The 25245-nt window shown below is 43.1% G+C and overlaps 1 protein-coding gene across 4 annotated transcripts in view; it reads left to right on the forward strand.

The window, feature by feature from the left end:
- ryk (receptor like tyrosine kinase) overlaps positions 1-25245 on the forward strand; it is a 359220-nt gene that overhangs the window by 117958 nt on the left and 216017 nt on the right. For all 4 annotated transcript variants that reach the window (XM_078563543.1, XM_078563545.1, XM_078563544.1 and 1 more), the window contains 2 exons: positions 4080-4214; positions 9056-9124. In XM_078563543.1, the coding sequence (XP_078419669.1) occupies positions 4080-4214; positions 9056-9124 (204 nt within the window). The remainder of the gene's footprint in view (positions 1-4079; positions 4215-9055; positions 9125-25245) is intronic.

The following is a 25245-nucleotide window of genomic DNA, read 5'->3' on the forward strand; positions in this document are numbered from 1 at the left end:
TGACTCAAAACATTAACTCCGCTTCTCTCTCCACAGATGCTGTTAGACTTGCTGAGTTTTTCCAGCATTTTCTGCTTTTGTTTCAGATTTCCAGCATCCGTAGCATTTTGCTTTTGTCACCAACAATCAGACTGTTTTACGAAAAGAAATGCCTGCTCTAAGAAATTACTAAATGTGTTGGAAGGGGAGGGGGGGCCTTATATTATAATGATGCAATGAAAAAAAAATACTTTTTTGTTTTATAATTGTTTACATATATTTGGTAAAGGAAATACGGAAACTATAGATGTGGAAATATGTGACATTATTTCCTTCTGTTTGTTTAAAAAAAGTGCCCTTTAAGTTTTATTTCAAAGTTCTAATTTAAGAAGAAAAGAAGGGAATCTGTCAATGTGGCAAACACCTTGTTAAAGACAGTTACTAGTTAAACAGGTGATGGGCATTGATTATCCCATCTAAACAGAATAAAAAGATACAGCTGGAGCACTTTGTGTGGAAGCTACTTGGAAGTCAGTAGCACTGAGGAGCTGTCTTGAAAATAAACCAGCTTGAACCAAAAGACCAGCCTGGCTTAATTCTTCCACCACAACCTCTTATTGTGAGTAACACAGAGCACCTCAAAGGTAACCCGGGCTGTCTGGTATTCCTCTGTCAGCATGAGCGTGGTTGACTGGAGAATGGAATTCAGTGTGAGTTAGAATATGGGCAGCAGTGTTTTGGAGGAGCGCAAGGTTACTGAGGGTCTAAGATGGGAGGCCTGCCAGAATAACATTGGAATTGTCAAGTCTAGAGACAACAATGACACATGGCAACACCACCACCTGAATGCTCCCCCCCCAAGCCCCTCACAATCCTGACTTGGAAATATATCACTGTTATTTTACTGTCGCTGGGTCAAAATCCTGGAACTCCTTCCCTAACAGCACTGTGGGTGTACCTACACCACATGGACTTCAGCGGTTCAGGAAGGCAGCTCACCACCACCTTCTCAAGGGCAATAAGGGATGGCCAGCGGCACTCACGTCCCATGAACGAATAAAAACAAGCAAAGGCATAAATGGGGCAGTAGCAGATTAACTTAGGCAGGGACAGAGATGGGCGGTATTACGGAGGTAAAGGTCTTGGTGATGGAGAGTGCATGTGGTTAGAAAGTTAGCTTGGAATCAGATAGGACTCTTGAGGTTGTGAATAATCTGGTTCAACCTCTGGCAGTGACCAAGAGGGTGATGGAGATGGTGGCTAGTTTGCACAGGGCACAAAAGACACAATAGCTTTGGGTTTTCCTATATTTAATTGGAGATATGGAGTTCTGTCAAACTGCAGTTTTCTCCTTACACAATGGTTCTAGGCTTAGGACTTCCACTTCGTCAAATTGCAGTACCTCTATCGTGGTATTACAAAACATAATATGTACCCACCCCAGTTCTGATAAGTCCCAGAACTCTCCTCCTGCTGAAACCTAGTTTTCCCGTTAGTGGATCTATATTCCAGCGCTGTCCCCAGTACTGCTGTATATCAGCTACCCAACTGGTATATCGTGTACTTTGAAATGAAAGGATTAACAAATTAAACAATTAGGGAAATGCATATATAAAAGCTAGGAAAGTAGTTGCTATTCACAAATGTGACCCCTAAAAATTTGACCAATTAAGAGGAAAGTATATTCTGCTTGAATCCTTCTACCAGGGCTATATACTAGTTATTAGAAGAAGTCAGCATGCAGCCCAACTGTAAATACAGGCTAATGAGGAAGTTTGTTTCCACTTGGAGTTGTGCTGCAGATCTTGAATGTTGGGTGTTTATGTTCCCAAGGAACAACCTTGGTTGTTCATTCCTAACTGCTACCCAGGTAGTACTATCTTATATAGCATTATATGCAAAAATGAGGAAGTTATGTAGCTAAATACGTAGGTATAAAAAAATTTGCGATGTTCTCTCAATTTTTCCAAGTCTGGAAAATGTGGATTCTTATACTTTGGTTCTTTTCAACCCGTTTGCTCTTAAATTTTCAACTGAGATATATTAGATCATTGCCTCGAGGATGTCATTCCCAGGAGGGACCCCAGAAGATGCACTGGGGGCCTCCATCCCTCGGAAATCCCCATGTAAGAATTGCACTGCAATTGCCCATGAAATTCAGACTTCGGATGAGTAAATTACCCAGCACTGGGAACCAACCAAAACTCCAATTTAAATCACAGACTCCATCTCTCTTCCCAGAATAGTTAGCCAGGAAAAGTTACAGTTGAAACCACTTCTAACTCTGGGATAACTATAGCACTGTTCACCCCACAGGATCCCCCAAATACCCCCCCCGCCACTCAACCTCACTGACCATCCGACCCCCCCCCCCCCAACTGATCACCTGAGCCCCTCCCACTGACCACTCCATCTGCTCCTGATCGCCACCCCCCCTCACCTTATCCTACCCACTTACTTTACACACCTACTTTCTCCCTGGCTTCTCAAAGTGGCTGGGTCCTTTAAACTAACCTGCTTTGTGGCAGCTAGTGCTGTAAAAAAAGGGGGCATGGCTTCACTTTCCCCAACACTGCTCTGCCCTCAACTGAGAGGATTCCTGAATAGCTGCACTGCATATTTCTCACTTTTTTTTTATTCTCAAGCATCGCTGGCTGGGCCAGCATTTATTGCCCATCCCTAATTGCCCTTGAGAAGGTGGTGGTAAGCTGCCGCCTTGAACCGCTGTAATCCATGTGGTGTAGGTACACTCACAGTGCTGTTAGGGAGGGAGTTCTGGGATTTTGACCCAGCGACAGTGAAGGAACAGCGATATATTTCCAAGTCAGGATGGCGTGTGGCTTGGAGGGGAACTTCCAGGTGGTGGTGTTCCCATCTTTCTGCTGCCCTTGTCCTTCTAGATGGTAGTGGTCATGGATTTGGAAGGTGCTGCCTTGGTGAATTCCTGCAGTGCATCTTGTAGATGGTACACACTGCTGCCACTGTGTGTCGATGGTGGAAGGAGTGAATGTTTGTGGATGTGGTGCCAATCAAGTGGGCTGCTTTGCCCTGGATGGTGTCAAGCTTCTTGAGTGTTGTTGGAGTTGCACTCATCCAGGTAAGTGGGGAGTATTCCATCACACTCCCGACTTGTGCCTTGTAGATGGTAGACAGGCTTTGGGGAATCAGAAAGTGAGTTACTCGCTGCAGGATTCCTAGCCTCTGACCTGCTGTTATAGCCACAGTATTTATATGGCTAGTCCAGTTCAGTTTCTTGTCAATGGTACCACCACCACCACCCCCCCACCCCCGCCCAGGATGTTGATAGTGGGGAATTCAATTACCGTAATGCTATTGAATGGCAAGGGGTGATGGTTAGATTCTCTCTTGTTGGAAATGATCATTGCCTGGCACTTGTGTGGCTCGAATGTTCCTTGCCACTTGTCAGTCCTAGCCTGGATATTGTCCAGATCTTGCTGCATTTGGATATGGACTGCTTAAGTATCTGGCCCGAGTTGGAAGGTTGGGTGCGAAATGTGCTGCTGTATTCTATGTAACTTAAAAGGAGCAGAGTGGCAATCTGACTCCAATTGCCATTCCTTGGAAGTTCTGGCCCTTTCGATCATTGTCCTTGGTGACTCCTTGTGCTTGTGTCTTTGAAATTGTCTTCAGTACTGAACTTACTGTTTACCATGTGTAAACCAGTGAGTGACATGCTGGGGCAAAAAAAGAGAAACCACTAGACTGTCGATTACTTTTAAGCTACTAGAACTATTTTCCTGCCTTAGTAAGATTTATCACCAATCCTGGTTTAACAATTGTGAATCTAAATGTATACCTATAAACGACTTTTTGCACATAGCTCCTCTTCTCATCTCCTTAAGAGCTATGGGGGCTGGTTAAAAGCTAACCTATCTTTCAATGAAGATGTCAGTTTGTTTGATTTCTCTATACTTCCAGGACGTTTGTCCATTGTTGGATTTCCTTTGCTGCCAAAGTCCAGCTGTCATAAACCTGGACTAATGAAATTTGTTTGTATTTTAAAATTGCAGTTTTTGCCTTGAGCCTTTGGCCAGGCAGACTTAAACAGAAAGCTTCACAAGTTATCTGCTCTTTTGCAGTATTTAGAGTGGACCTCTTATGCACAGGAAAACTTGATTCGGAGGTGACCATGGAAGTGCAGCTTAACCTGACAATTAACTCTTCTAAGAACATCACAGTCCTGAACTTCAAAAGGAGGAAAATCTGCTACAGAAGTAAGGAGTGCCTTAAACAAGTGTTTTGTGTGTCCTTTGTTCCCCATCCCAAACTATTGAAGAAACAAACCGCGTTTCACTGTTGGTTTAATTTTAAGATTGAAGCAAGGCAAATCTTATGTTTGTGTCCAGATTTGTATTTGGATTTCCTCTTATAGTTATCCTTGCTGAATTAAAATTCCACAATGCTTGAATGTCTTCCAATTTTGTATCCATATAGTTATCATGTGATGCTTATGGAGTGCTGGGGTCTTGGGGAGGGGAGGGGCAGAGCACGACCTTGCTCTTACCTTATTGTCTCAATATGTAAATGCTTTCACTATTGCTAAAAAAAAAGACATTTTGTCAAAGCTTTTCGCTTTGCATTCATCTGGACAGCCGCAAGAGTACCTATATCAGGGGAAACAACAACTTTATACTATATGAGAAGATTGGTTTGCCAACCAATCAGCGCACTCTTATACAGTATTAAGTTTTTGCTTCCCCTGACATTGGTATTCGTGTGACTGTCCTGATGAGTGCAAGATGAAAAGCTTTGACAAAATGTCTTTTTTTCAGCAATACTCAAGTTCTGTACTACCAAACGACTATTAAATGCTTTCAGTAAAGTTGTAGGATAATGTGAGGTACCCTGGCTGATTTTCCCTGGCACATCAAAAAAACAAAACAAAATAGAGATACTACTCAGACCCTATAAATGAGATTATCTTCCTTAGAACCGTGAAGTTAATTATAGATTTGACAGAGGTGCTCAGAATCATGAAGGGTTTTGATAGAGTAAATGAGCAGGAACTGTTTCCAATAGCAGAAGGGTCAAAAACCCGTGGACGCAGAATGAAGGTATTTGGCAAAAAAAGCAATGGCAATGTGAGGAAAATACCTATTCTGAAGTGAACTATTATGATGATCTGGAATTCACTGCCTGGTAGAAGAGATTCAGTAGTAAATTTTAAGAGAGAATTGAATTGATACTTAAAAGGCAAAACATTGCAGGGTTGTAGAGACAAAGCAAGGGAGTGGGATCTTTTGGATTGCTCTTTTAAAGAGTCAACATATGCAACACATATGCTTTAAGACGGTTTTGTAATTAATTTTTCCTTTACCACCAACTTTAAACTGGGTGGGAGTGACTGTGTGAAATTTAGTCAAATGGTGCAACTTATGATGAAAAAAATTAATGCAATGGATGAGTGTTGTCAGAATGTGCAGAGACCATGCCACTTGTAGAAATGCTGATGACAATAATTAGTAATTTTTATTCTGAATCTCTGATCACAGCATGAAATTAGATTCCCTTTTTGAATCTGAACACTGTCTTGACAGCAAAACCAACCCTATTAATACACATTTATTCAGCTTCTCTCTGGCACCTTGTTGAATCACTGACATGAAATGAACCCTAATACTGTGACCTTTGCCAATTAATCCTTTCCTGACAAAACACTTGGCCTATTTGTGGCCAACTGTTCAAATATGGGAAAGAGTGACAGGGAATGTGGATCCTTCATGTTTTATTATTCTGTGTGGGCAGATACTTGGCCCTTGCATTGTCCATCCCTGGAATATCATGGTTGAGATGTAGAGCATGTCACATGGGGAATAAAAAGCAGAGGTTTTTATCCTGTAGGGTAGAGTTCCAAGGAACTGCATCATCACTGTAACTCCATTCCTTTTTAGCCAGAAATCCTTTCAATGTGCTTATTAGAGTGAAGAATACAATGGGTCACGTTTCCAATTTGGGTAACTATTATATTAAGTACTGACAGGTCAGGAAGTGTGTAACTAGATACAAGATGACATCTGCCACTCAGTAGCTATATAGTGACCTAACGACAACCCCAGGAGAGCATCCCTTACTGCACAGTGACATTTTTGTGTGGCTTGTATCGAGATTGTGTCAATTAGATCCAAACTGCACATAGCTTTGTTCTGTGAGCTAAATCCTACAGATGACCAGATAGAGGCTTCCTAAACTCATCCCAAGATGCTTCACAGAAGCATGACATTGAGCCACATAATGAGATATTAGGACAGGGACCAAAAGTTTGGTCAAAGAGGTAGGTTTTAAGGAGCATCTTAAAGGGGAGAGAGAGGCAGAACAATTTAAAGAGGAAATTCCAGAGTTTAGGGCCTAGGTAGCTGAAGGCACGGCCATCAGTGGTGGAGTGAATAATATTGGGGGTGTACAAGAGACCAGAATTGGAGGAGTGCAGATATCTCAGAAGTTTGTAGGGCTGGAGGAGGCTACAGAGATAGAGGATGGCAAGAATGGATTTGAAAACTTTTAAAATTGATGTAATGTTGGATTGGGAGCCAGTGTACATCAGAGACCACGGGTGATGGGCGAACGGGACATGGTGTGAGTTTGGATACACTGGCAAACTGTACTCGAGAACCGAGGTGATCAACTCCGCTGTTGAACTCCAAATTTCACTACTTGTTACGGAGACAGATCTCACAGTGGCTACCAGCTACAGAACTCAAAACAACTAACTGAATTAATATGTGAAACGACAAGGTTTAAGAATAATCCGATGCCAGGCAATGAACAAGCACTAATGACTGTTAAACTTTGATCCCTGATAATATAAAGACTCTAATCTAGTGATCAATATGCTATTCTTTCTATCATTTTTTGTATTTTATATTTTACTTATAATGATTGATTATAAAACTCACCTCAGTTTGGCCCTTGGCCGTAGTGCAAGTTGATTTTAAAATAAATGAAACTTTGATGACTGTCCCCAGTGCAGGGTCAAGAGGGTGGCAGTAACTGTGGGGTAGGGGAGTTCATATGGAGGTAAAGATTAAGGGAGGATAGGCAGGAAGTGAACTGATCAGAGAAGGAGAGAAAGAGAGCATGATAATGTTGAAATTGCCAAGGATGAGAAATTGCTGAGCGCAGGCCAAGAGAGAAAAGAATTGAAGATATCTCGGTAAGACATTTGGTGTAGTACTTGGGTGGATAGTAGAGAATGAGGATTTTAAATGACAAGCAAGAGAGATGGAATAAGATGAAATGCCCAAAGGAAGAGAAGGTGCCAGAGAAGTAGGGGGGCAGACTAAGGTGTAACTTGGTGATGAGAGCCACACTACTATTGTGGTATTTGGGTGAGACAAGTGATAAAAGGTTTACCCAGGCAGCGAGGCTACGTTTGCAGGGAAGGTGTCATCACGTCTCAGCTAGGTTTCCATAAATGCCTTGAGGTCGATGCAATCATTCACAATTAGCTGGTGGATGGCAAGGGCCTTGTTTTTAGGAGCGCAGAGCATTGGAAAGGGGTGAAATGAAAAGAGGCATCATGGGAGAGAAAGGCCATGTACAGGTGAAGGAAAAAGTGTCACTAGAAGTGATGGGCTCAGTTTCAGGGTGACAGTCAAAACACACCTGCAAATGGACATGGAAACGCACATTACATAGGCCTTTTTTATGTAGCAAGATTATAAATCAAGACAGAGTACCAAAGCAAGGAAGTAATAATGATTTAAATTAGGCAATCACTATGCTGCAGTTTCATTACTGTACAGTTTAGGTGCTTCATGATATAAAGGACATTAAAGCCAAAGTACAGAACTGTTATACAGTGTAGATTCACTAGAATGATGCCAGGGATGGAAAACCATACTTTTGAGGAGGTACTTTAGATACTAGTGTATTTTTGTTAGAGCAGAGAAAGCCAAGAGAAGATTTAATAGCTTAAATAATGAAAATTTTGAAAAAGAGAGACTTACATTTATATAGCACTTTGCACAATCTAAGGACATCCCAAAATATTTTACAACCAATTAAGTACTTTTGAAGTGTAAGTGCAGTCGATTTAATGAAGGAAATGCAACAGTTGCACAAAGCAAGCACCCTCAAACAGCAATGTGATCATGATCAGATACTTTCCCTTTAGCGATGTTGGTTGGGGGTTATAGATAGTGTCCAGGATATTGTAAAATCATAAATAGGAGCAGGAGTAGGCTATTTCACCCTTCAAGCCTGCTGTGCCATTCACTAACAACATAAATCCACTTTCTTGCTAGCTCCCCATAATCCTTGAAGGGAGAACTCCCCAGCTCCTCTTAAATACTGCCTTGGAGTTTTTTTATGTCCACTTGAAGGGGCATGTGGAACTTTGGTTTAATATCTTACCTAAAAGATGGTGCAGTGCAGTACTGAGGAAGTGCTGCACTGTCAGCCTTGATTTTTGTGTTCAAATCTCTGGAATGAGACTTGAACCCATAATCTTCTGATTTAGAGGCGGGAGTGCTACCAACTGAGTTCTAATAGTGCCTGCGATTGAGGAGTTTATGTTCCGTCATCCATTTAAAATGACCACTTAAAGAGTAAGGAGCGAGGTTGAGATTCTTTTAATACAAATAATTCTCAAAACATGGAACTCTTTGTCATGGTGTGATTGAGGCAGTGACCATTGCTCTTATGGGGAAATTGGCTGAATTTTTGAAGGGAAGTAAGATAGAGGGCTATGGGGGAAAAGAGGAGGGCAGTGCAATTAGATTGAAATTATGTTGGTAAAACACCGCAGAAATGATGGGCTAAATAGCTATAAATTTTTTTAAGACAGTTTTAGCTGTCTACTTTTCTTAGAAAAAGCATTGTTAGCAAATTGTTTAAAAATGTTTTATTTCCATTTGGAATTTGTTTGGGTGTGGTTCAGTTCTTTAATAGTACATTTCCTTGGAGGCTTTCAGATATTGCAGGACAACTGCAAATTGCAACAACCAAAATAGTCGCTGTATCCCATTCTGGAGGCAAAATATAGGCAACTTAGCACAAATAACTATTCATTCTTTTTTTAAATTACATGTTACAACTTTTGTTTAAACCCCTCTAGAACCAGAACAGGAAGAAAAATCTCTGATTTACCCAGGCAAAAATAACAGCAAAGATGGAAGAACTGCATGTAAGTAATGACTTGGCTGTTGTCACAGAATTGTTACAGTGCAGAAGGAGGCCATTTGGCTCATCATGTCAGCAGTGGCTTTCCAAATGAGCATTTCACTTCGTGCCATTCTCCTGCCTTCTCCCCATAACCCTGCACATTCTTCCTCTGCAGATAACAGTCTAATTCCCTGTTGAATTCCTAGATTGAGCCTGCCTCCATCACGCTGTCCAGCAGTGCATTCCAGACCTTTGCCACTAGCTGCGTGAAAATGTTTTTTCTCACTTTTGTTTCAGCTGCAAAGTACTTTAAATCTGTGCCCTCTCATTCTCGATCCTTTCATGAGTTGGAACAGTTTCTCCCTATCTACTCTGTCCAGAATCCTCATGATTTTGAATACCTCTACCAAATCTCCTCTCAGCCTTCTTTCCTCTAAGGAAAACAGTCCTAACTTCTCCAATCTATTTTCATAACTGAAGTTCCTCATCCCTACAGCCATTTATGTGAATCTTTTCTGTACTCTCTCCAATGCCTTCCCACCCTTCCTAAAGTGAGGTGCCCAGAACTGGACACAATACTGCAGCTGAGGCCGAACTAGTGTCTTGTACATGTTCAAATCACCTCCTTGCTCTTGCACTCTCTGCCCTTATTTGTAGAGTAAAGAGTTGATAGTTAATCAGACAATGATGTTAGTGATGATGTAAGCGTGACACCGGAGTCAGATAACCAAGAGAGCAAGATACATAACTGTCTTTGTCCGGAGAACAGTGAACTTACCATGAGGTCTTTGTAACTAGTATAAATAAATAATTTCAAAAAAAAACTATATACTGACTATCTCCAAGTCACTCAGAGTAAGTAAAACCCCTTCAAAACTTGCTGGCAGCACTGGAAGCTGCAGTTTAACAAATTGAGACCACAGATTGGTAACTCACAGGTGAAGACCTTGGAATAGCTCACCTTCACAACGAAGAACGTTGTTAAAACATACCTTGGTAGGGACAGTAAACCGTTCATGATGTCGACAGCCATTGATCAGCCACTACCCCTTCCACAGCCCTTCCAACATATCGAGGGTCCAGAGCAACGACAGCGATGTGAGGTCTGGAGGCAACAGTTGGAAAGGTACCGAACAGCTTTGGATTTGCAAGAAAAGCCCCAAAGCCACCATGTCAGTACCATTCTACACATAGTTGATGATGTCAGGTGACTTTGACATTATTTGAGGAGATTAAGAGGGCCTTTGATAATTACTTCTGCCCTAAGAAGAATCTGGTCATTGAATGGGCAAGAATTCAACCAAAGGGGTCAAAGGCTGAGTGAATCCATTGATTCATTTATTAACGATTTGTATCGACTGGCCAGTAGTTGCAGTTACGGAGCTTTAAAGCTAAGTTAACTCATGACTGCACTGTAGCCGGCTTGCTTGACAACGTGCTGTCGGACCTTTACAACCCAAAGAGGATTTAACGTTGGAGAAGCCTGAACAGTTTGCAAGGCAAGCAAAGCTGCAACAGCAGAATTGGAGTGCACTTTGTGGAGACGGCGAGGCTCAGTTAGGGTTGATTCAGTGCTAAAATGTTCCGGATGCAGTGCCAAAAAGCAGCATCACTGCAGAGAATGCCCAGCAGGGGGAGCCAAATGCTTTCCCTGTGGCAAGACCGGACATTTTTAAACAACCCTGCAGATCTAAAGCACAATTTAAGGGAAGAGAGCGGGAACAAGCTTTTAACCATTATAGCATCACAGCAAATTGGAAATAAAGACACTCAGGATAAAAGATTTCCAGGGAGAAATAAAAGATCTCAACAAGCAGCTCTGGCCTGTAGATCTGTAAGTCAAAGGATACAGAAAATAATTTACACTGGGACTGGGGTCACAGCCTTAACCAGACAAATTGGACTGGCTTAGTGATATTGAGATCCAGCCATCAAAAGTAAAGCCTCAGGGGACAGGAGGTGCAGATGTCAAAGTGAAGGGTCAGATCACCACAACCCTGAGACATTAAAGATAAAGAAATGAATAAAACTCTTTATATCCTACAGAACCAGCAACTTCCTCGGCTCAGCAGGGCAGTGTTCAGGACTTTGATCTTGTACAAAGGGCCAATGAGGTAACACAGGATGACAGCGGAGCCATATTTAAGAATGAATTTTCTAGGTTGTTTTGCGGACTGGGAAAGCTCAGAAGTGGGTATCACATCACTCTACTCCCAGATGCCAAACCCGCCTGCTTCTTTACCCTTAGGAGGGTACCACGCCCGCTGATTGAGAAAGTCAAAGAACAAATTGACAGGACGTTGCATCAAGGAGTGATCTCTCCTGTTACAGTGCCTACACAATGGTGCTCAGGGCTAGTGACAGTCCCTAAACCTAATGGCGAAATCAGGCTCCGTGTTGACCTCACACAGATGGGTAAAGCTGCTGAGAGAGACACCCAATTTCTTCTATTATTGACAGTGTGGTGAAGTTGTCCAAAAGTGTTCTTACGAATGCCAGCAGCAATTTTTGGCAGATTCCCCTTGATCAAGAATCAAAGTTGTTGATAACGTTTATGCTTCGGTCACTTTTGTTTCAGTCAGCTTCCATTTGGCATATCCTCTGCGCCAGAAATCTTTCAATGTACTATGTCCAACATTCTTGAAGGCAAAGAAGGAATTATTTGCCACATGGATGATCTACTCATCCATGCGGCTACCAAAGAAGAACACGATCATAGATCCTAGTAGGCCTCATTCCGAATGAGAAGTATGAGTTTGGCAAAACTACCATCCGGTTTTTAGGCCATATTATACACTAAAAAGGGATAACAGTAGACCTGCAAAAGACCAAGGAGATTAAAGAATTTCCTAAGCCCCACAGCATTGCTGACATAAAAAGATTTTTAGGTATGGTCAATCAGGTGGTGAAATTGAACCCAAATCTGTCTGCCATCAGCGAACCTTCATGAGACCTGCTAAGAAAAAATCAGCAGTGGTATTGGGGAGTAGAGCAGAAGAATGCCTTTGACAGGATTAAAGAGCTGCTCATCTCTTCAAATGTGCTTGCACATTATAGAGTCATAGAGGTCGACAGTACAGAATAAGGCCCTTCGGCCCATCGAGTCTGCGCCTGTCAAACAAGTACTTAACTATTCTAATCCCGTTTTCCAACACTAGGCCCATAGCCTTGTATGCCAAGGCATCGCAATTGTACATCCAAATACTTCTTAAATGTTATGAGGGTTTCTACCTCTACCACCCTTTCAGGCAGTGAGTTCCTGATTCCCACCACCCTCTGGGTGAAAAAAGTCTTCCTCACATCCCCTCTAAACCTCCTGCCTTAAATCTATGCTCCCTGGTTATTGATCCCTCCACCAAGGGGAAAAGTTCTTTCCTGTCTACCCTATCTATGCCCCTCAGAATTTTATACACCTCAATCATGTCCCTCCCCTCAATCTCCTCTGCTCCAGGGAAAATAACCCCAGCCTATCAAATCTCTCCTCATAACTAAAACTCTCCAGCCCAGGCAACATCCTGGTAAATCTCCTCTGCACTCTCTCTAGTGCAATCTCATCCTTCCTATAATGCAGATTCCAGAACGGTACACGATACTCTAGCTGTGGCCTAACCAGCGTTTTATACAGTTCCAGCATAACCTCGCTGCTCTTATATTCTGCGCCTCGGCTAATAAAAGCAAGTATCCCATATGCCTTCTTAACCACCTTATCTACCTGTCCCGCTACCTTAAGGGACCGGTGGACATGCACACCAAAGCCCCTCTGATCCTTGGTACTTCCCAGGGTCCTACCATTCATCGTGTATTCCCGTGCCTTCTTTGTCCTGCCCAAGTGCATCACCTCATACTTATCCGGATTAAATTCCATTTGCCACTGATCAGCCCATCTGACCAGCCTGTTTGTATCCTCCTGTGATCTAAGGCTATTCTCCTCACTATTTACCACCCCACCAATTTTTGTGTCATCTGCGAACTTACTGGTCAACCCTCCTACATTCAAGTCTAAATTGTTTATATATACTACAAACAGCAAGGGACCCAACACCGATCCCTGTGGAACCCCACTGGACACAGGCATCCAGTCACAAAAACACGCCTCGACCATCACCCTCTGCTTCCTGCCACTCAGCCATTTCTGAATCCAATTTGCCAAATTGCCTTGGATCCCATGGGCTCTTACCTTCGTTATCAGTCTCTCATGCGGGACCTTATCAAAAGCTTTGCTGAAGTCCAAGTATACTACGTCAACTGCATTGCCCTCATCTACACACCTGGCCACCTCATCGTAAAATTCAATCAAATTGGTCAGACATGACCTCCCCTTGACAAAACCATGCTGACTGTCCTTGATTAATCCCTGCCTCTCCAAGTGTAGATTAATTCTGTCTCTCAGAATTACTTCTAATAGTTTCCCCACCACTGAGGTTAGACTGATTGGCCTGTAGTTCCCTGTTTTATCCCTTCCTTCCTTCTTGAATAACGGTACCATATTGGCTGTCTTCCAGTCCTCTGGCACCTCTCCTACGGCCAGAGAGGTATGGAAAATTATTGCCAGCACCCCTGCTATCTCCTCCCTTTCCTCACTCAACAGCCTGGGATACATTTCATCCGGGCCTGGAGATTTATCTACTTTTAAGCCTGCCAGACCACTTAGAACCTCCTTCTTTTCTATGCTAATTTCTTTAATCACATCACAATCCTTCTGCCTGATTTCTACACCCACGTTGTCCCTCTCACCTGTGAACACCGACACAAAGTATTCATTTAGAACCCTACCTACATCTTCCGGCTCCACACACAAATTATCACTATGGTCCTTAATGGGCCCTACTCTTCACAGAATCACAGTGCAGAAGACGCCCTTCGGCCCATTGAGTCTGCACCGACATGTGAGAAACACCTGACCTACCTACCTAATCCCATTTACCAGCACTTGGCCCATACCCTTGAACGTTATGACGTGCCAAGTGCTCATCCAGGTACTTTTTAAAGGGTGTGAGGCAACCCGCCTCCACCACCCTCCCAGGCAGTGCATTCCAGACCGTCACCACAAAAAGTTTTTCCTCGCATCCCCCCTAAACCTCCTGCCCCTCACCTTGAACTTACGTCCCCTTGTGACTGACCCTTCAACTTAGGGGAACAGTTGCTCCCTATCCACCCTGTCCATGCTCCTCAATCTTGTACACCTCGATCAGGTGGCCCCTCAGTCTTCTCTGCTCCAACGAAAACAACCCAAGCCTATCCAACCCCTCTTCATAACTTAAATGTTTCATCCCAGGCAACATCCTGGTGAATCTCCTCTGCAACCCCTCCAGTGCAATCACATCCTTTCTATAATGTGGCGACCAGAACTGTACACAGTATTCCAGCTGTGGCCTCACTAAGGTTCTATACAACTCCAACATGACCTCTCTGTTTTTGTAATCTATGCCTCGATTGATAAAGGCAAGTGTCCCATATGCCTTTTTCACCACCCCACTAACATGCCCCTCTGCCTTCAGAGATCTATGGACACACACACCAAGGTCCCTTTGTTCCTCAGAACTTCCTAGTGTCATGCCGTTCATTGAATACTTCCTTGTCAAATTACTCCTTCCAAAGTGTATCACCTCACACTTTTCAGGGTTAAATTCCATCTGCCACTTATTTGACCATCCCATCAATATCTTCCTGTAGCCCAAGACACTCAACGTCACTGTTAACCACCCAGTCAATCTTTCCCTAGTTATCCTCTTGCTCTTAATGTACTTGTAAAATAACTTTGGATTTTCCTTTATTTTAACTGCCAATGTTTTTTCATGCTCCCTTTTTGCTCTCCTAATTTCCTTTTTAAGATCCCCCCTACAAATTCTATACTCCTAGCTTCAGCTGTTTTGAACTTTCGGTATCTGCCATAAACCTCCTTTTTTCTCTTTATCCAATCCTGTATATCCCTCGACATCCAGGGTTCCCTGGATTTGTTGGTGCCACCCTTTGTCTTTACTGGAATATGTTGGCCCTGTACTCTCCCTATTTCCTTCTTGAATGAGCCCCAGTGCTCTGACGCAGATTTACCTAAAAATAGCTGTTCCAAGCCCACTCTGGCCAAATCACATTTGATCTTATTAAAATCGGCCTTCCCCAATTTCAAACTCTGATTTCTGGTCCATCCTTGTCTTTTTCCATAACAACCTTGAATCTAATGGAGTCACAATCACTATCTGCAAAACGCTCCCCCATTGATACATCTACCGCTGCCCGGCTTCATTCCCTAAAATTAAGTCCAGGGCCACCCCCTCTCTTGTAGGACCTTCTACGTATTGGCTTAAAAAGCTTTCCTGGATGCATTTTAAGAATTCTGCTCCCTCTGAACCTATCACACTATGACTAACCCAGTTAATGTTGGGGAAATTGAAATCCCCCACTATTACTACCCTATTATTTTTACACTTCTCTGAAATTTGCCTGCATACCTGCTCTTCTATTTCTCTCTGACTGTTTGGGGGCCTATGCAATCCCAGCAATGTGATTGCTCCTGTTTTGTTTTTCAGTTCTACCCATATGGCTTCATTTGAGGAGCCTTCTAAGATGTCGTCCCTCCTTACTGCTGTAATTGATTCCTTGATCAATATTGCGATATCCCCTCCTCTTTTACCTCCTCCCCTGTCTCGCCTGAAGACCCTATATCCTGGAATTTTGAGCTGCCAATCCTGCCTCCCTCTCAACCATGTCTCGATGACATCATACTTCCATGTGTTAATTTGTGCCCTCAGCTCATCTGCTTTATTTGTCAGACTCCTTGCATTAAAATAAATATCATCCAACCTTGCCAAACTCCCTTGTGCCTTAACTGGCCTATAATTTCTATGCCTTTCAGACTCACTTGCTCTCTCTCTTCTAATTTTGGCTGTGCATCTCCCCCTGCTGAAGCCCCTCTCAGTATCCCATCCCCATGCCAAGTTAGTGTAAACCTTCCCCAAAAGCACTAGCAAACCTCCCCCCCCGCAAGGATATTGGCCACATTCCGGTTCAGGTACAACCCGTCCGCCTTGTACTGGTCCCACTGCTCCCAGAAATGGTCCCAATGTCCCAGAAATCTAAATCCCTCCCTCCTGCACCATCTCTCCAGCCACGCATTCATCTGGACTAACCTCCTATTTCTATACTCACTAGTACGTGGCACCGGAAGTAATCCAGAGATTACTACCTTTAAGGCCCTGTTTTTTAATCTGTTTCCTAGCTCCCTAAATTCTGCTTGCAGGACCCCATCCCTCTTTGTACCTATGCCGTTGGTACCAATATATACCACGGTCTCTGTCTGTTTGCCCTCCCCCTTTGGAATTCCCTGCAGCCATTCAGTGACCCCCTTGGCCCTGGCACCAGGGAGGCAACATACCATCCTGGAGTCACGTCTACAGCCGCAGAAACGCCTGTCTGTTCCCCTTACTATCGAGTCTCCTACCACTATTGCTCTTCCTCTCCCCCCCCCCTCCCCAGAGGAACCGTCACTCTCACCGTTTTTCAACACAGAGAAACGGTTCTTGAGCGCGATGCACCCTGGGGATTTCCTGACTACCTGCGACTTCATTTCCATAAACTGTGGGGTGACCACATCTAAAAACATGATATCCATGAAACTCTCAGCCTCGCGGATGCTCCTCAGTGCCTCCAGCTGCCCCTCAAGCTCCGAAACTCTGAGCTCAAGTAGCTGCAGCTGGTGCCACTTCCTGCACACATGATCAGTCAGAGCGCAAGGAGCATCTAGGACTTCCCACATGTTGCAGGTGGTACATAACACGGGACTGAGCTGCCCTGCCATGCCTCTAGTTGAAAAAAAAATCCTTACTTTAAGTTAAATACAGTAAAAAAAAAAGTTACATCATTTGTGTACTTTAAATAAAAACTAGGACCTACCTTTCCCTAGCTTAAATCGAATCAGACCATGAAACTATCATCAATTGTAAAGACCCATCAGGTTCACTCATGTCCTTTAAGGAAGAAAATCAGCTGCCCTTACTTGGTTTTTTAAATTCATTCATGGGCATGTATTTATTCAGACGGCATTTAAGAGTCAACCATATTGTTGTTGTGATGGATATGGAGTCACATGTAGGCCAGACCCGGTTTCCTTCCCTAAAGGACATTAGTCAACCAGATGGTTTCCTACAACAATCGACACTGGTTGCGTGGCCATCATTAGACTTTTAATTCCAGATTTTTATTGAATTCAAATTTCACCATCTGCCGTGGTGGGATTCGAACCCCAGTGCCCAGAGCATTACCCTGGGTCTGTGGATTACTAGTCCAGCGACAATACCGCTATGCCATTGCCTCCCTTATGACCCCAAACTGCCGATTACAGTGGCAACTGATGTATCAGCGTTAGGGTTTGGAGCTGTTCTTCTACAGATACAAGAGGATGGCAGGAAAAAAGCAGTTCATTATGTCTCTAGTTCATTGACAGAGACTGAAGAACGTAGGAGTAGGCCATATGACTCTTGGAGCCTGTTCCACCTTTCAATAAGATCGTGGCTGATCTGGTTGTGGTCTCATCTCCACTTTCCTGTCTGCCCCCCATAACATTTGAGCCCCTTGACTAACAAAAATCTGTCAAACTCTGCCTTGAATAAATTCAAAGACCCTCCACTGCATAACGATGCAACAATTGAAAAGGAAGCACCAGCAGCGACGTGGGCCTGCAAAACATTTTCAGGTTACTTAATGGGCTTACAATTCAGGATTGAGACGGACCATAAGCCTCTGGTTACACTCCTGAATTTGAAGGAAATTGCTAAGATGTTGCCAAAGATATAGGGTTTCTGGCTCAGATTCATGTGCTATGACTCTACGACAGAGTACGTGCCAAGGAAAAGTCAGACAACTGCCGCCACACTGTCGAGAGCTACAGTTGACCAGGATACAGTACATCGCTTGAAGCTCATCTCTGAGGTGGAAGCATATTGTTCTTCAATAAAAAGTACCCTACCAGCCTCTGCAAACAAACTCCAGAGGATCAGACGAGCCCTGCTGAAGCACACAGAATGCAGCCAGGTCAGAACATACTTCCAGGGTGGTTGGCCTGAATGTGTCCCAAGCAATCAGGTGTTAAGACAATACAGTGAAGAACAAAAACATCTGCTGATTGTTGATGACCACCTTGTCTTCAATGACAGTCTAGTAATCCCAAGAGGAATGCAAGAAGACATTCTCCGAAAACTCTGTGTTGATCATTTAGGCATTACTAAATGTAGACCATGGACACAACCATTAGTATGGTGGCTGGGAATTGTGAAAGCCATAGAAGAATTTATTTTGATGCGCCATACTTGTGCCATCAACAGCCAGGAACCAACAGAACCATTACTACCATCAACATTTCCATCCAGACCTTGACAAAGACTAGGAATGGACCTGTTTGACTTCAGAGGAACAATCTACCTATCTACCTCATAATCATTGACTGTTACTGTCGCTGGTTGAAATCAGCAGATTCCATACCACAACTGCAAAAGCTGTGGTAAAAGCTTTGAAACACATTTACTCTCCCATGGTATTCCGGATGAGGTAGGCTCAGACAATGGTCCACAGTTTGAGTGAACATTTCCAACAATTCAGTGGAATATGGATTTCACCATGTGACCGGTTCGCCACACCATGCACAGGCTAATGGAGAAGCGGGGGGAGGTATAAAAACCATCAAAATGTTGATGGAAAAGCAAAATGACCTAGAGTTAGCCTTACGCAATTACAAGGCAACTCTATTAAATAATGTTTTTTTACCAGCAGAACTGCTGATGGGGAGAAGGCTAAAGACCCAACTTCCTTCATTACAAAAAGATCATGACTGAGTAAGATGTCACGAGCAAACACACAAAGAGAAACAATCCAGTTGGTATAATCACCAGCATAAAATGAGAACACTACCCATGTTAGAAGCTGGGTAAAAGGTGCGGATAGGAGACAGTTGAGCAGAAGGTATATTCATAGAACAAGCTAAGAAGCCGTGATTGTACCTTGTAAAAACAACACTTGGGAGTTCTCTGAAAAAACAGGCTCTGTTACCCTTAGAAACCGCAAGGAGACGATTGTTCCAGCATTACCATGATGGGACTGATGAGAAGGACTCTACTGCAAACAACCCCAGAAGTGATGAGACCAGGAACTGAGCTTGGACCAGCACCCTCAACCGAGAATACTCAAGACAGGATCAGGCAGAGTCGTGAAAGCACCAGATAGGCTCTACCTATGAGGTTACAACTTTGTGGGGAGATGATGGGAATGTAAATAGTTTAACAAAATAATTTAACAACTTGAGATTATACTTGGGGGAGATGTTGAGTAAAAGGTGAATGATTATGTTAATAAGACAATGATAATGTAAGCATGTCGTCAGGGTCAGATGCCCAGGGGGCTCCAAAAGAGCAAGACACAGAACTGTCTCTGTCCGGAGAATAATGTACTTACCATGAGGTGTTTGTAAATAGTGTAAATAAATAGTTTCAAGAAAAACTATATACTGACCATCTCCAAGTCACTCATAAGAGTAAGTGAAACCACCTCAAAACACTATTAATGAAGTCTGTGATACTGTATGCTTTATTAACCGTGCTTTCAACCTGTCCTGCCATCTTCAATGACTTATGCACATATACATTCAGGTCATTCTGCTCCTGCACCCCATTTAGAATTGCACCTTTTATTTTACATTGTATCTCCATGTTTTTCCTACCAAAATGAATCACTTTGCATTTCTCCGCATTGAACTTCATCTGCCACCTGTCTGCCCATTCCACCAACTTGTCTATATCCTTTTGAAGTTCGATACTATTCTCCTCACAGTCCACAAAGCTTCCAATTTTGTACATCTGCAAGTTTTGAAATTGTGCCCTGTACACCAAGATCTAGGTCATTAATATATATCAGGAAAAGCAAGGGTCCCAACAGTGACTCCTGTGGAACTCCACTACAAACCTTCCACCAGTCAGAAAAACATCACTATCCACTGTTCTCTGTTTTCTGTCATCCAGCCAATTTTGTATCGATGTTGCTATTGTCCTTTTTATTCCATGAGCTATAACTTTGCTCACAAGTCAGTTGTGTGGCACTGTATCAAACGCCTTTTGAAAGTCCATGTACACCACATCAACAGCATTGCCCCCATCAACTCTCTCTGTTACCTCTTCAAAAACGCAAGTTAGTTAGTTAAACATGATTTTCACTTAAGAAATCTATGCTGACTTTCCTTAATTAACCTACATTTCTTCATGTGACTTTTAATTTTGTCCGGAATTATTGTTTCTAGAAGATTTCCCACCACTGAAATTAAACTGCCTTTCCTGTAATTGCTGGGCTTATCTTTATACCCTTTTTTGAAAAAGGGTGTAACACTTGCAATTCCCCAGTCCTCTGGCATCATTCCTGAGTCTAAGGAAGACTGGAAAATTATGACCAGTGCCTCCACACTTTCCACTCTCACTTGCCTCAGTATCCTTGGATGCATCTCAACCAGTCCTGGTGCCTTATCAACTTTAAGTACAGACAGTCTATCCAATACCTCCCTATCAATTGTAAACCGTCTGAATTATCTCCTCTTTCACCATGGCCTGAATAGCATCTTGTTCCTTGGTAAAGACAGATGCGAAATATTCATTTAATACCTCAGCTATGCCCATGCCTCCATGTCCCTAATCAGCTCTATTCTCTTCTTACCACCCTTGCTGACTGCCAGTCTCTCTTCGTACTCCTCCTTTGCTTCTCTTATTGCTTTTTCGCCTCCTCTCTGAACCTTCCATATTCAGCTGTTTCTCAATTGTATCTCCTATCTGACATATGTCATAAGCATACTTTCTCCTTCTTTATCTTAATTTCTATCGCTTTTGTTATCCAGGGCGTTCTGGATTTGTTTGCCCCACCTTTCTCTTTTGAGAATAGTCAATGACTATGAGAAAGGTATATAATATACATTGATTGTGCCTGATCAGTCTCTTCTTTGAAGGTAGCCCATTGATCAGCAACCATTTTTCCTGCCAACCTTTGATTCTAGTTTATTCAGTCCAGATCTGTTCTTACTGCATTGAAGTTGGCTTTTCCCAAGTTAATTATATTTTTACTCTGGATTGTACTTTGTCCTTTTCCATAGTCAGCCTAAACCTTATGATAAAATGACCACTGTCTCCTAAAGGTTCTCCGACTAACACTTAATGTACTTGGCCAAGCACATTCCCCAGAACCAGGTCTAGCAGGTTGTCCATTGTGACGAAAATCCGTACCCCTGTCTTTGGTCCTCAAAGACATCCTCTTTTTCAAAGACTACAATGTTTTCCTTAATCAGCACTGCCACCCTACCCCCCTTTTCTCTTTTCCTATCTTTTCTGAACACTTTCAGTCTGTGATTATCAAGCACCCAGTCCTGCCCCTTTTAAAGCTACGTTTCCATTATTTCCACTACATTATATTCCCACATGGCGATTTGTGCTTGTAGCTCAGCCTCCCCTTATTCACCATGTTTTGTGCATTTACATATGTGCATTTTAAGCCTGTTTTTGTATTCCTTGTGGTCCTCATTGATTTGCTCCTATCTATTATGGCACTATTTGCTTCTCTCCAACATACTCACTCACCTTATTCCTTTTTCTATCTGCTGGTACCCATTCCCTCTGTCAATTTAGTTTAAACCCTCTCCACCATACTAGTGCTTCTCCCCTCAAGGACCAGTCTTGTTGAGGTGCAACCTGTTCCTTTTCAATAGGTGCCTCATGCCCCACAGCTGGTCCCAATGCCGCAAGATTCTGAAGATGACCATCCTGCCCCGTGCCTCAAGCCACGCCTCCACTGCTCTCCGGGGAAAAGATCTTCCCTATATTACAATTCATACTCTCGCTAGCATGTGGCACTAGAATCAATTCAGAGATTACCACCTTTGAGGTTCTATTTTTTAGTTTCCTCCCTAGCTCCTGAAGTTCTGACCATAGGATCCCAATACTTGCCCTAGCTATGCCATTGGTACTGATGTACCTCAACTTCTGGTTCACTCCCTTCCCCTGCAGGATATTCTGCACCCTTCTTGTAATATCCTTTACCCTGACACCAGGAGGCAACACACCATGTGAGACCCATGATGATGGTTACAGAGCCACCTGTCTGCACCTCTAACTATAGAATCTCCAGTAACAACTTATAGCGATCTTTGACCCAGAAGCTTTATGATTTATAATTTCTTTAAAATGTCTGTGGAATCTGTAATTGGTTTTTTTAACAATGTATATACTTTTAAGAATTTGCATCAAAAGTAAACAGATCAATGTAATTTTCTTGGATAATAAGAAATACTGGTCCATGTGACCTGGTGACTCTTGACCTGGAAGCAGTGTCACAGGAAGGAAGTTAAGACCAGAAGCCATGTGGCTAGCAGACATTTAGGAGAGCTAAAGGCATAAGGTGATCAGCACGCAGATGAGGACACAAAGAAGTGCTAGAGCAGGTCACCGTTATCAACTTCCTGGTATGCTCAGGAACAAGCTGAGCTCTCTACAAAAAGGTCAGCTTTCTGTGAGAAGAGAAATAGAATTCCAGAAGCTCTTAGGGAAGCAACGTGCCACCTAACCAAAAGGGACTTGATCCTAAAAGCGGGATGAATACCTCAGGCATGTGAAGGAGCTAAGAGTTTGTATCAAGACCAGATTGTGAACTGGAAATTGTTGGTTGGTCAGTTGAAAAGGGACACTGGAAAGCTACACCATGAAGATCGATGTGACTCGAGTGAGAGATGGTTCGTTGACGTGTGCCTAACTGTACCTGGAGACCTCGGATGCAATACAGCTGGCAGTGAACGCGACCCAAGAGCTGAATCTTTTGAGTGGGAAAATGAGAGATCCTACATACCAGAGGCCAAGTTGGAAAGGCATATGGTGATTGTACCTGGTGCCATATTTGTGCAGGGAGTAATGTGAATGCTTGTGGTTGTGTAAGACGTATCTTTGTTGTATCGACTATTTCAAGTGAAATTTATCTTTGTATTTGAAGTACAGTTGCCTGTTAATTCATATGTAATTTGCATTGGTTCTGATTTGTGTTAAAGTAAAAGGCACAAAATGTGAAATCATGTTGGTAATTTCTTCATTCTGGGGGCTATTCAATAATTTGGTTATTTTGGTTTATGGTTTCCCCACGGGGATCGCAACAGACTACATTTCTACTCTTTGACCATTGGTGCCATGGTCTGGGCTGCACTTCAAGGTGTTATCACTCCCAGCAGTCTCCAGTGCTGAGGACTAGTTTCAGATTGGCAAACTCCCCAAAGACTCCTGCACTTCCTGCTCTTCCAAATGGCCATCCATCTACTATCATTTAGTCTCGGCCTGTGAGGTACCCACCTCCTGGAGCATATGATCAGGGAAACTTCCATCATCCCTGATGGTCTGCAGTGGCTCTAGCTGCCCCTTGGGCTCAGGAATCCTGAGTTTAAGCTCGAGATGAAGCAGCCAGAGACACTGTTGACATGCATGACCCCCACCCCCCCAAGATGCCTGAAGTTCCCACATGGCGCAGGAGTTGCAAGCAACAAGTCTTAGCTGCTCCATCCATGACCTTAAAAAAAACACACACTTTTTTATAATCTAGTTAAGACCTTGTATAAACTATTAATTTTAATTAATGCCTCGACCTCAGCTCTCAGACCTCGCTGTCTCCTCTTTCTTGGACCACATTTGTTTTTGTTTTGTTTTTTAAAAACCAGAGCAGCACCTCTTCTATCAATCGCCAATTTTCCTGAGTTTAGTACTCTGTAGAATCATAAGATTGTAAGAAATTGGAGCAGGAGTAGGCTATTCAGCCCCTCGAGTCTGCTCTGCCATTCAGTAGCATCTGGTGTGATTGTGCCCTTAACTCCACTTTCCTGTCTGCCCCCCCCTCGTAACCCTTAACTCCCTTGTTGATCAAAAATCTGTCTAACTGTGCCTTGAATAAATTCAATGACCCAGCAGCCTCCACTGCTCTCTGGGGAAAAGAATTCCAAAGACTAAAGACCCTCTGAGAGAAATAAAATCTCCTCATCTCGGTCTTAAATAGGAGACCCCTTATTTTTAAACTGTGCCCCCTAGTTTTAGATTCCCCGATGAGGAGAAACATCCTCTCAGCATCAACCCTATCAAATCCCCTCAGAATCTTTTATGTTTCATAAAACATGAGGAGACAGTGGCCTAGTGGACTGTAATCCAGAGACCCAGGGTAATGCTCTGGGGACCCTAGTTCGAATCCCACCATGACAGATGGTGAAATTTGGAATTTTAACAAAAGTCAAACGATGACCATGAAATCATTGTTGTAAAAACCTATCTGGTTCACTAATGTCCTGGCGTGGTCTGGCCTACATGTGACTCCAGACCTACAGCAATGTGGTTGACTCTTAAATGGCACAGCAAGCCACTCAGTTCTCAAGGGCAATTAGGGCTGGGCAATAACTGCTAGCCAAGTCAGCGAGGTCCCCATCCCATGAATGAATAAAAAAAAATCACCTCCTTTTAAACTTAAGCAGTACTCCGTGCTACTTCAAAATAAACTAGAGAAAGGTGTGTATTTAAGGTTAGGCCAAGGAGGACGGTTAGAGGAAGTTAAGCCTGGTGGGCTAGAAGAAGGAGGGGAGCTGCAGAGACAACTGATTCAGCTGGTCTCGATCTTTGTAACAAAAAATTCCATGAGTTGGAGGTGAGGGTGGAGATGGCGGTGGAGGGTACATTAAGAAGGTTAATAGCAAATGGAAGCCACTATCTACTATGGTTATCTTTGGCTTCTTAGATGATCTTTAAACAACAGGCAGTTTTAGAGAAAGAGAGAGAGCGCTTAGCCCAATCATGCTTTGAGTGGTCTAGCCAGATCTGGTGATGAATGGTTAAAATAAATTTTTTACCAAAGATATTCAAGTCCATATCCCTTGGATTTCAGCGAGTGGACATGAAGAAGTATACTGGTGGAGCCATGAGGCAATAGTTCCGGTGGGCCAATGGGCACTAAAGGTGATGGAGGTGGTGTGAATTAGTGAATCAACAGCTGTTGAGGCATCATGATGGCCTCAGGGCCAAAATACATGAGCATGCACTGTTTTTGCATTGAATTTCATCTGCCCATGTGTCTGCCCATTCCACTAGCCTCTGAACTCTTGAAATCTACTAC

This window comes from Cetorhinus maximus, chromosome 19, assembly GCF_964194155.1.
Source record: "Cetorhinus maximus chromosome 19, sCetMax3.hap1.1, whole genome shotgun sequence".
In the NCBI taxonomy this organism is placed as follows: Eukaryota; Metazoa; Chordata; class Chondrichthyes; order Lamniformes; family Cetorhinidae; genus Cetorhinus; species Cetorhinus maximus.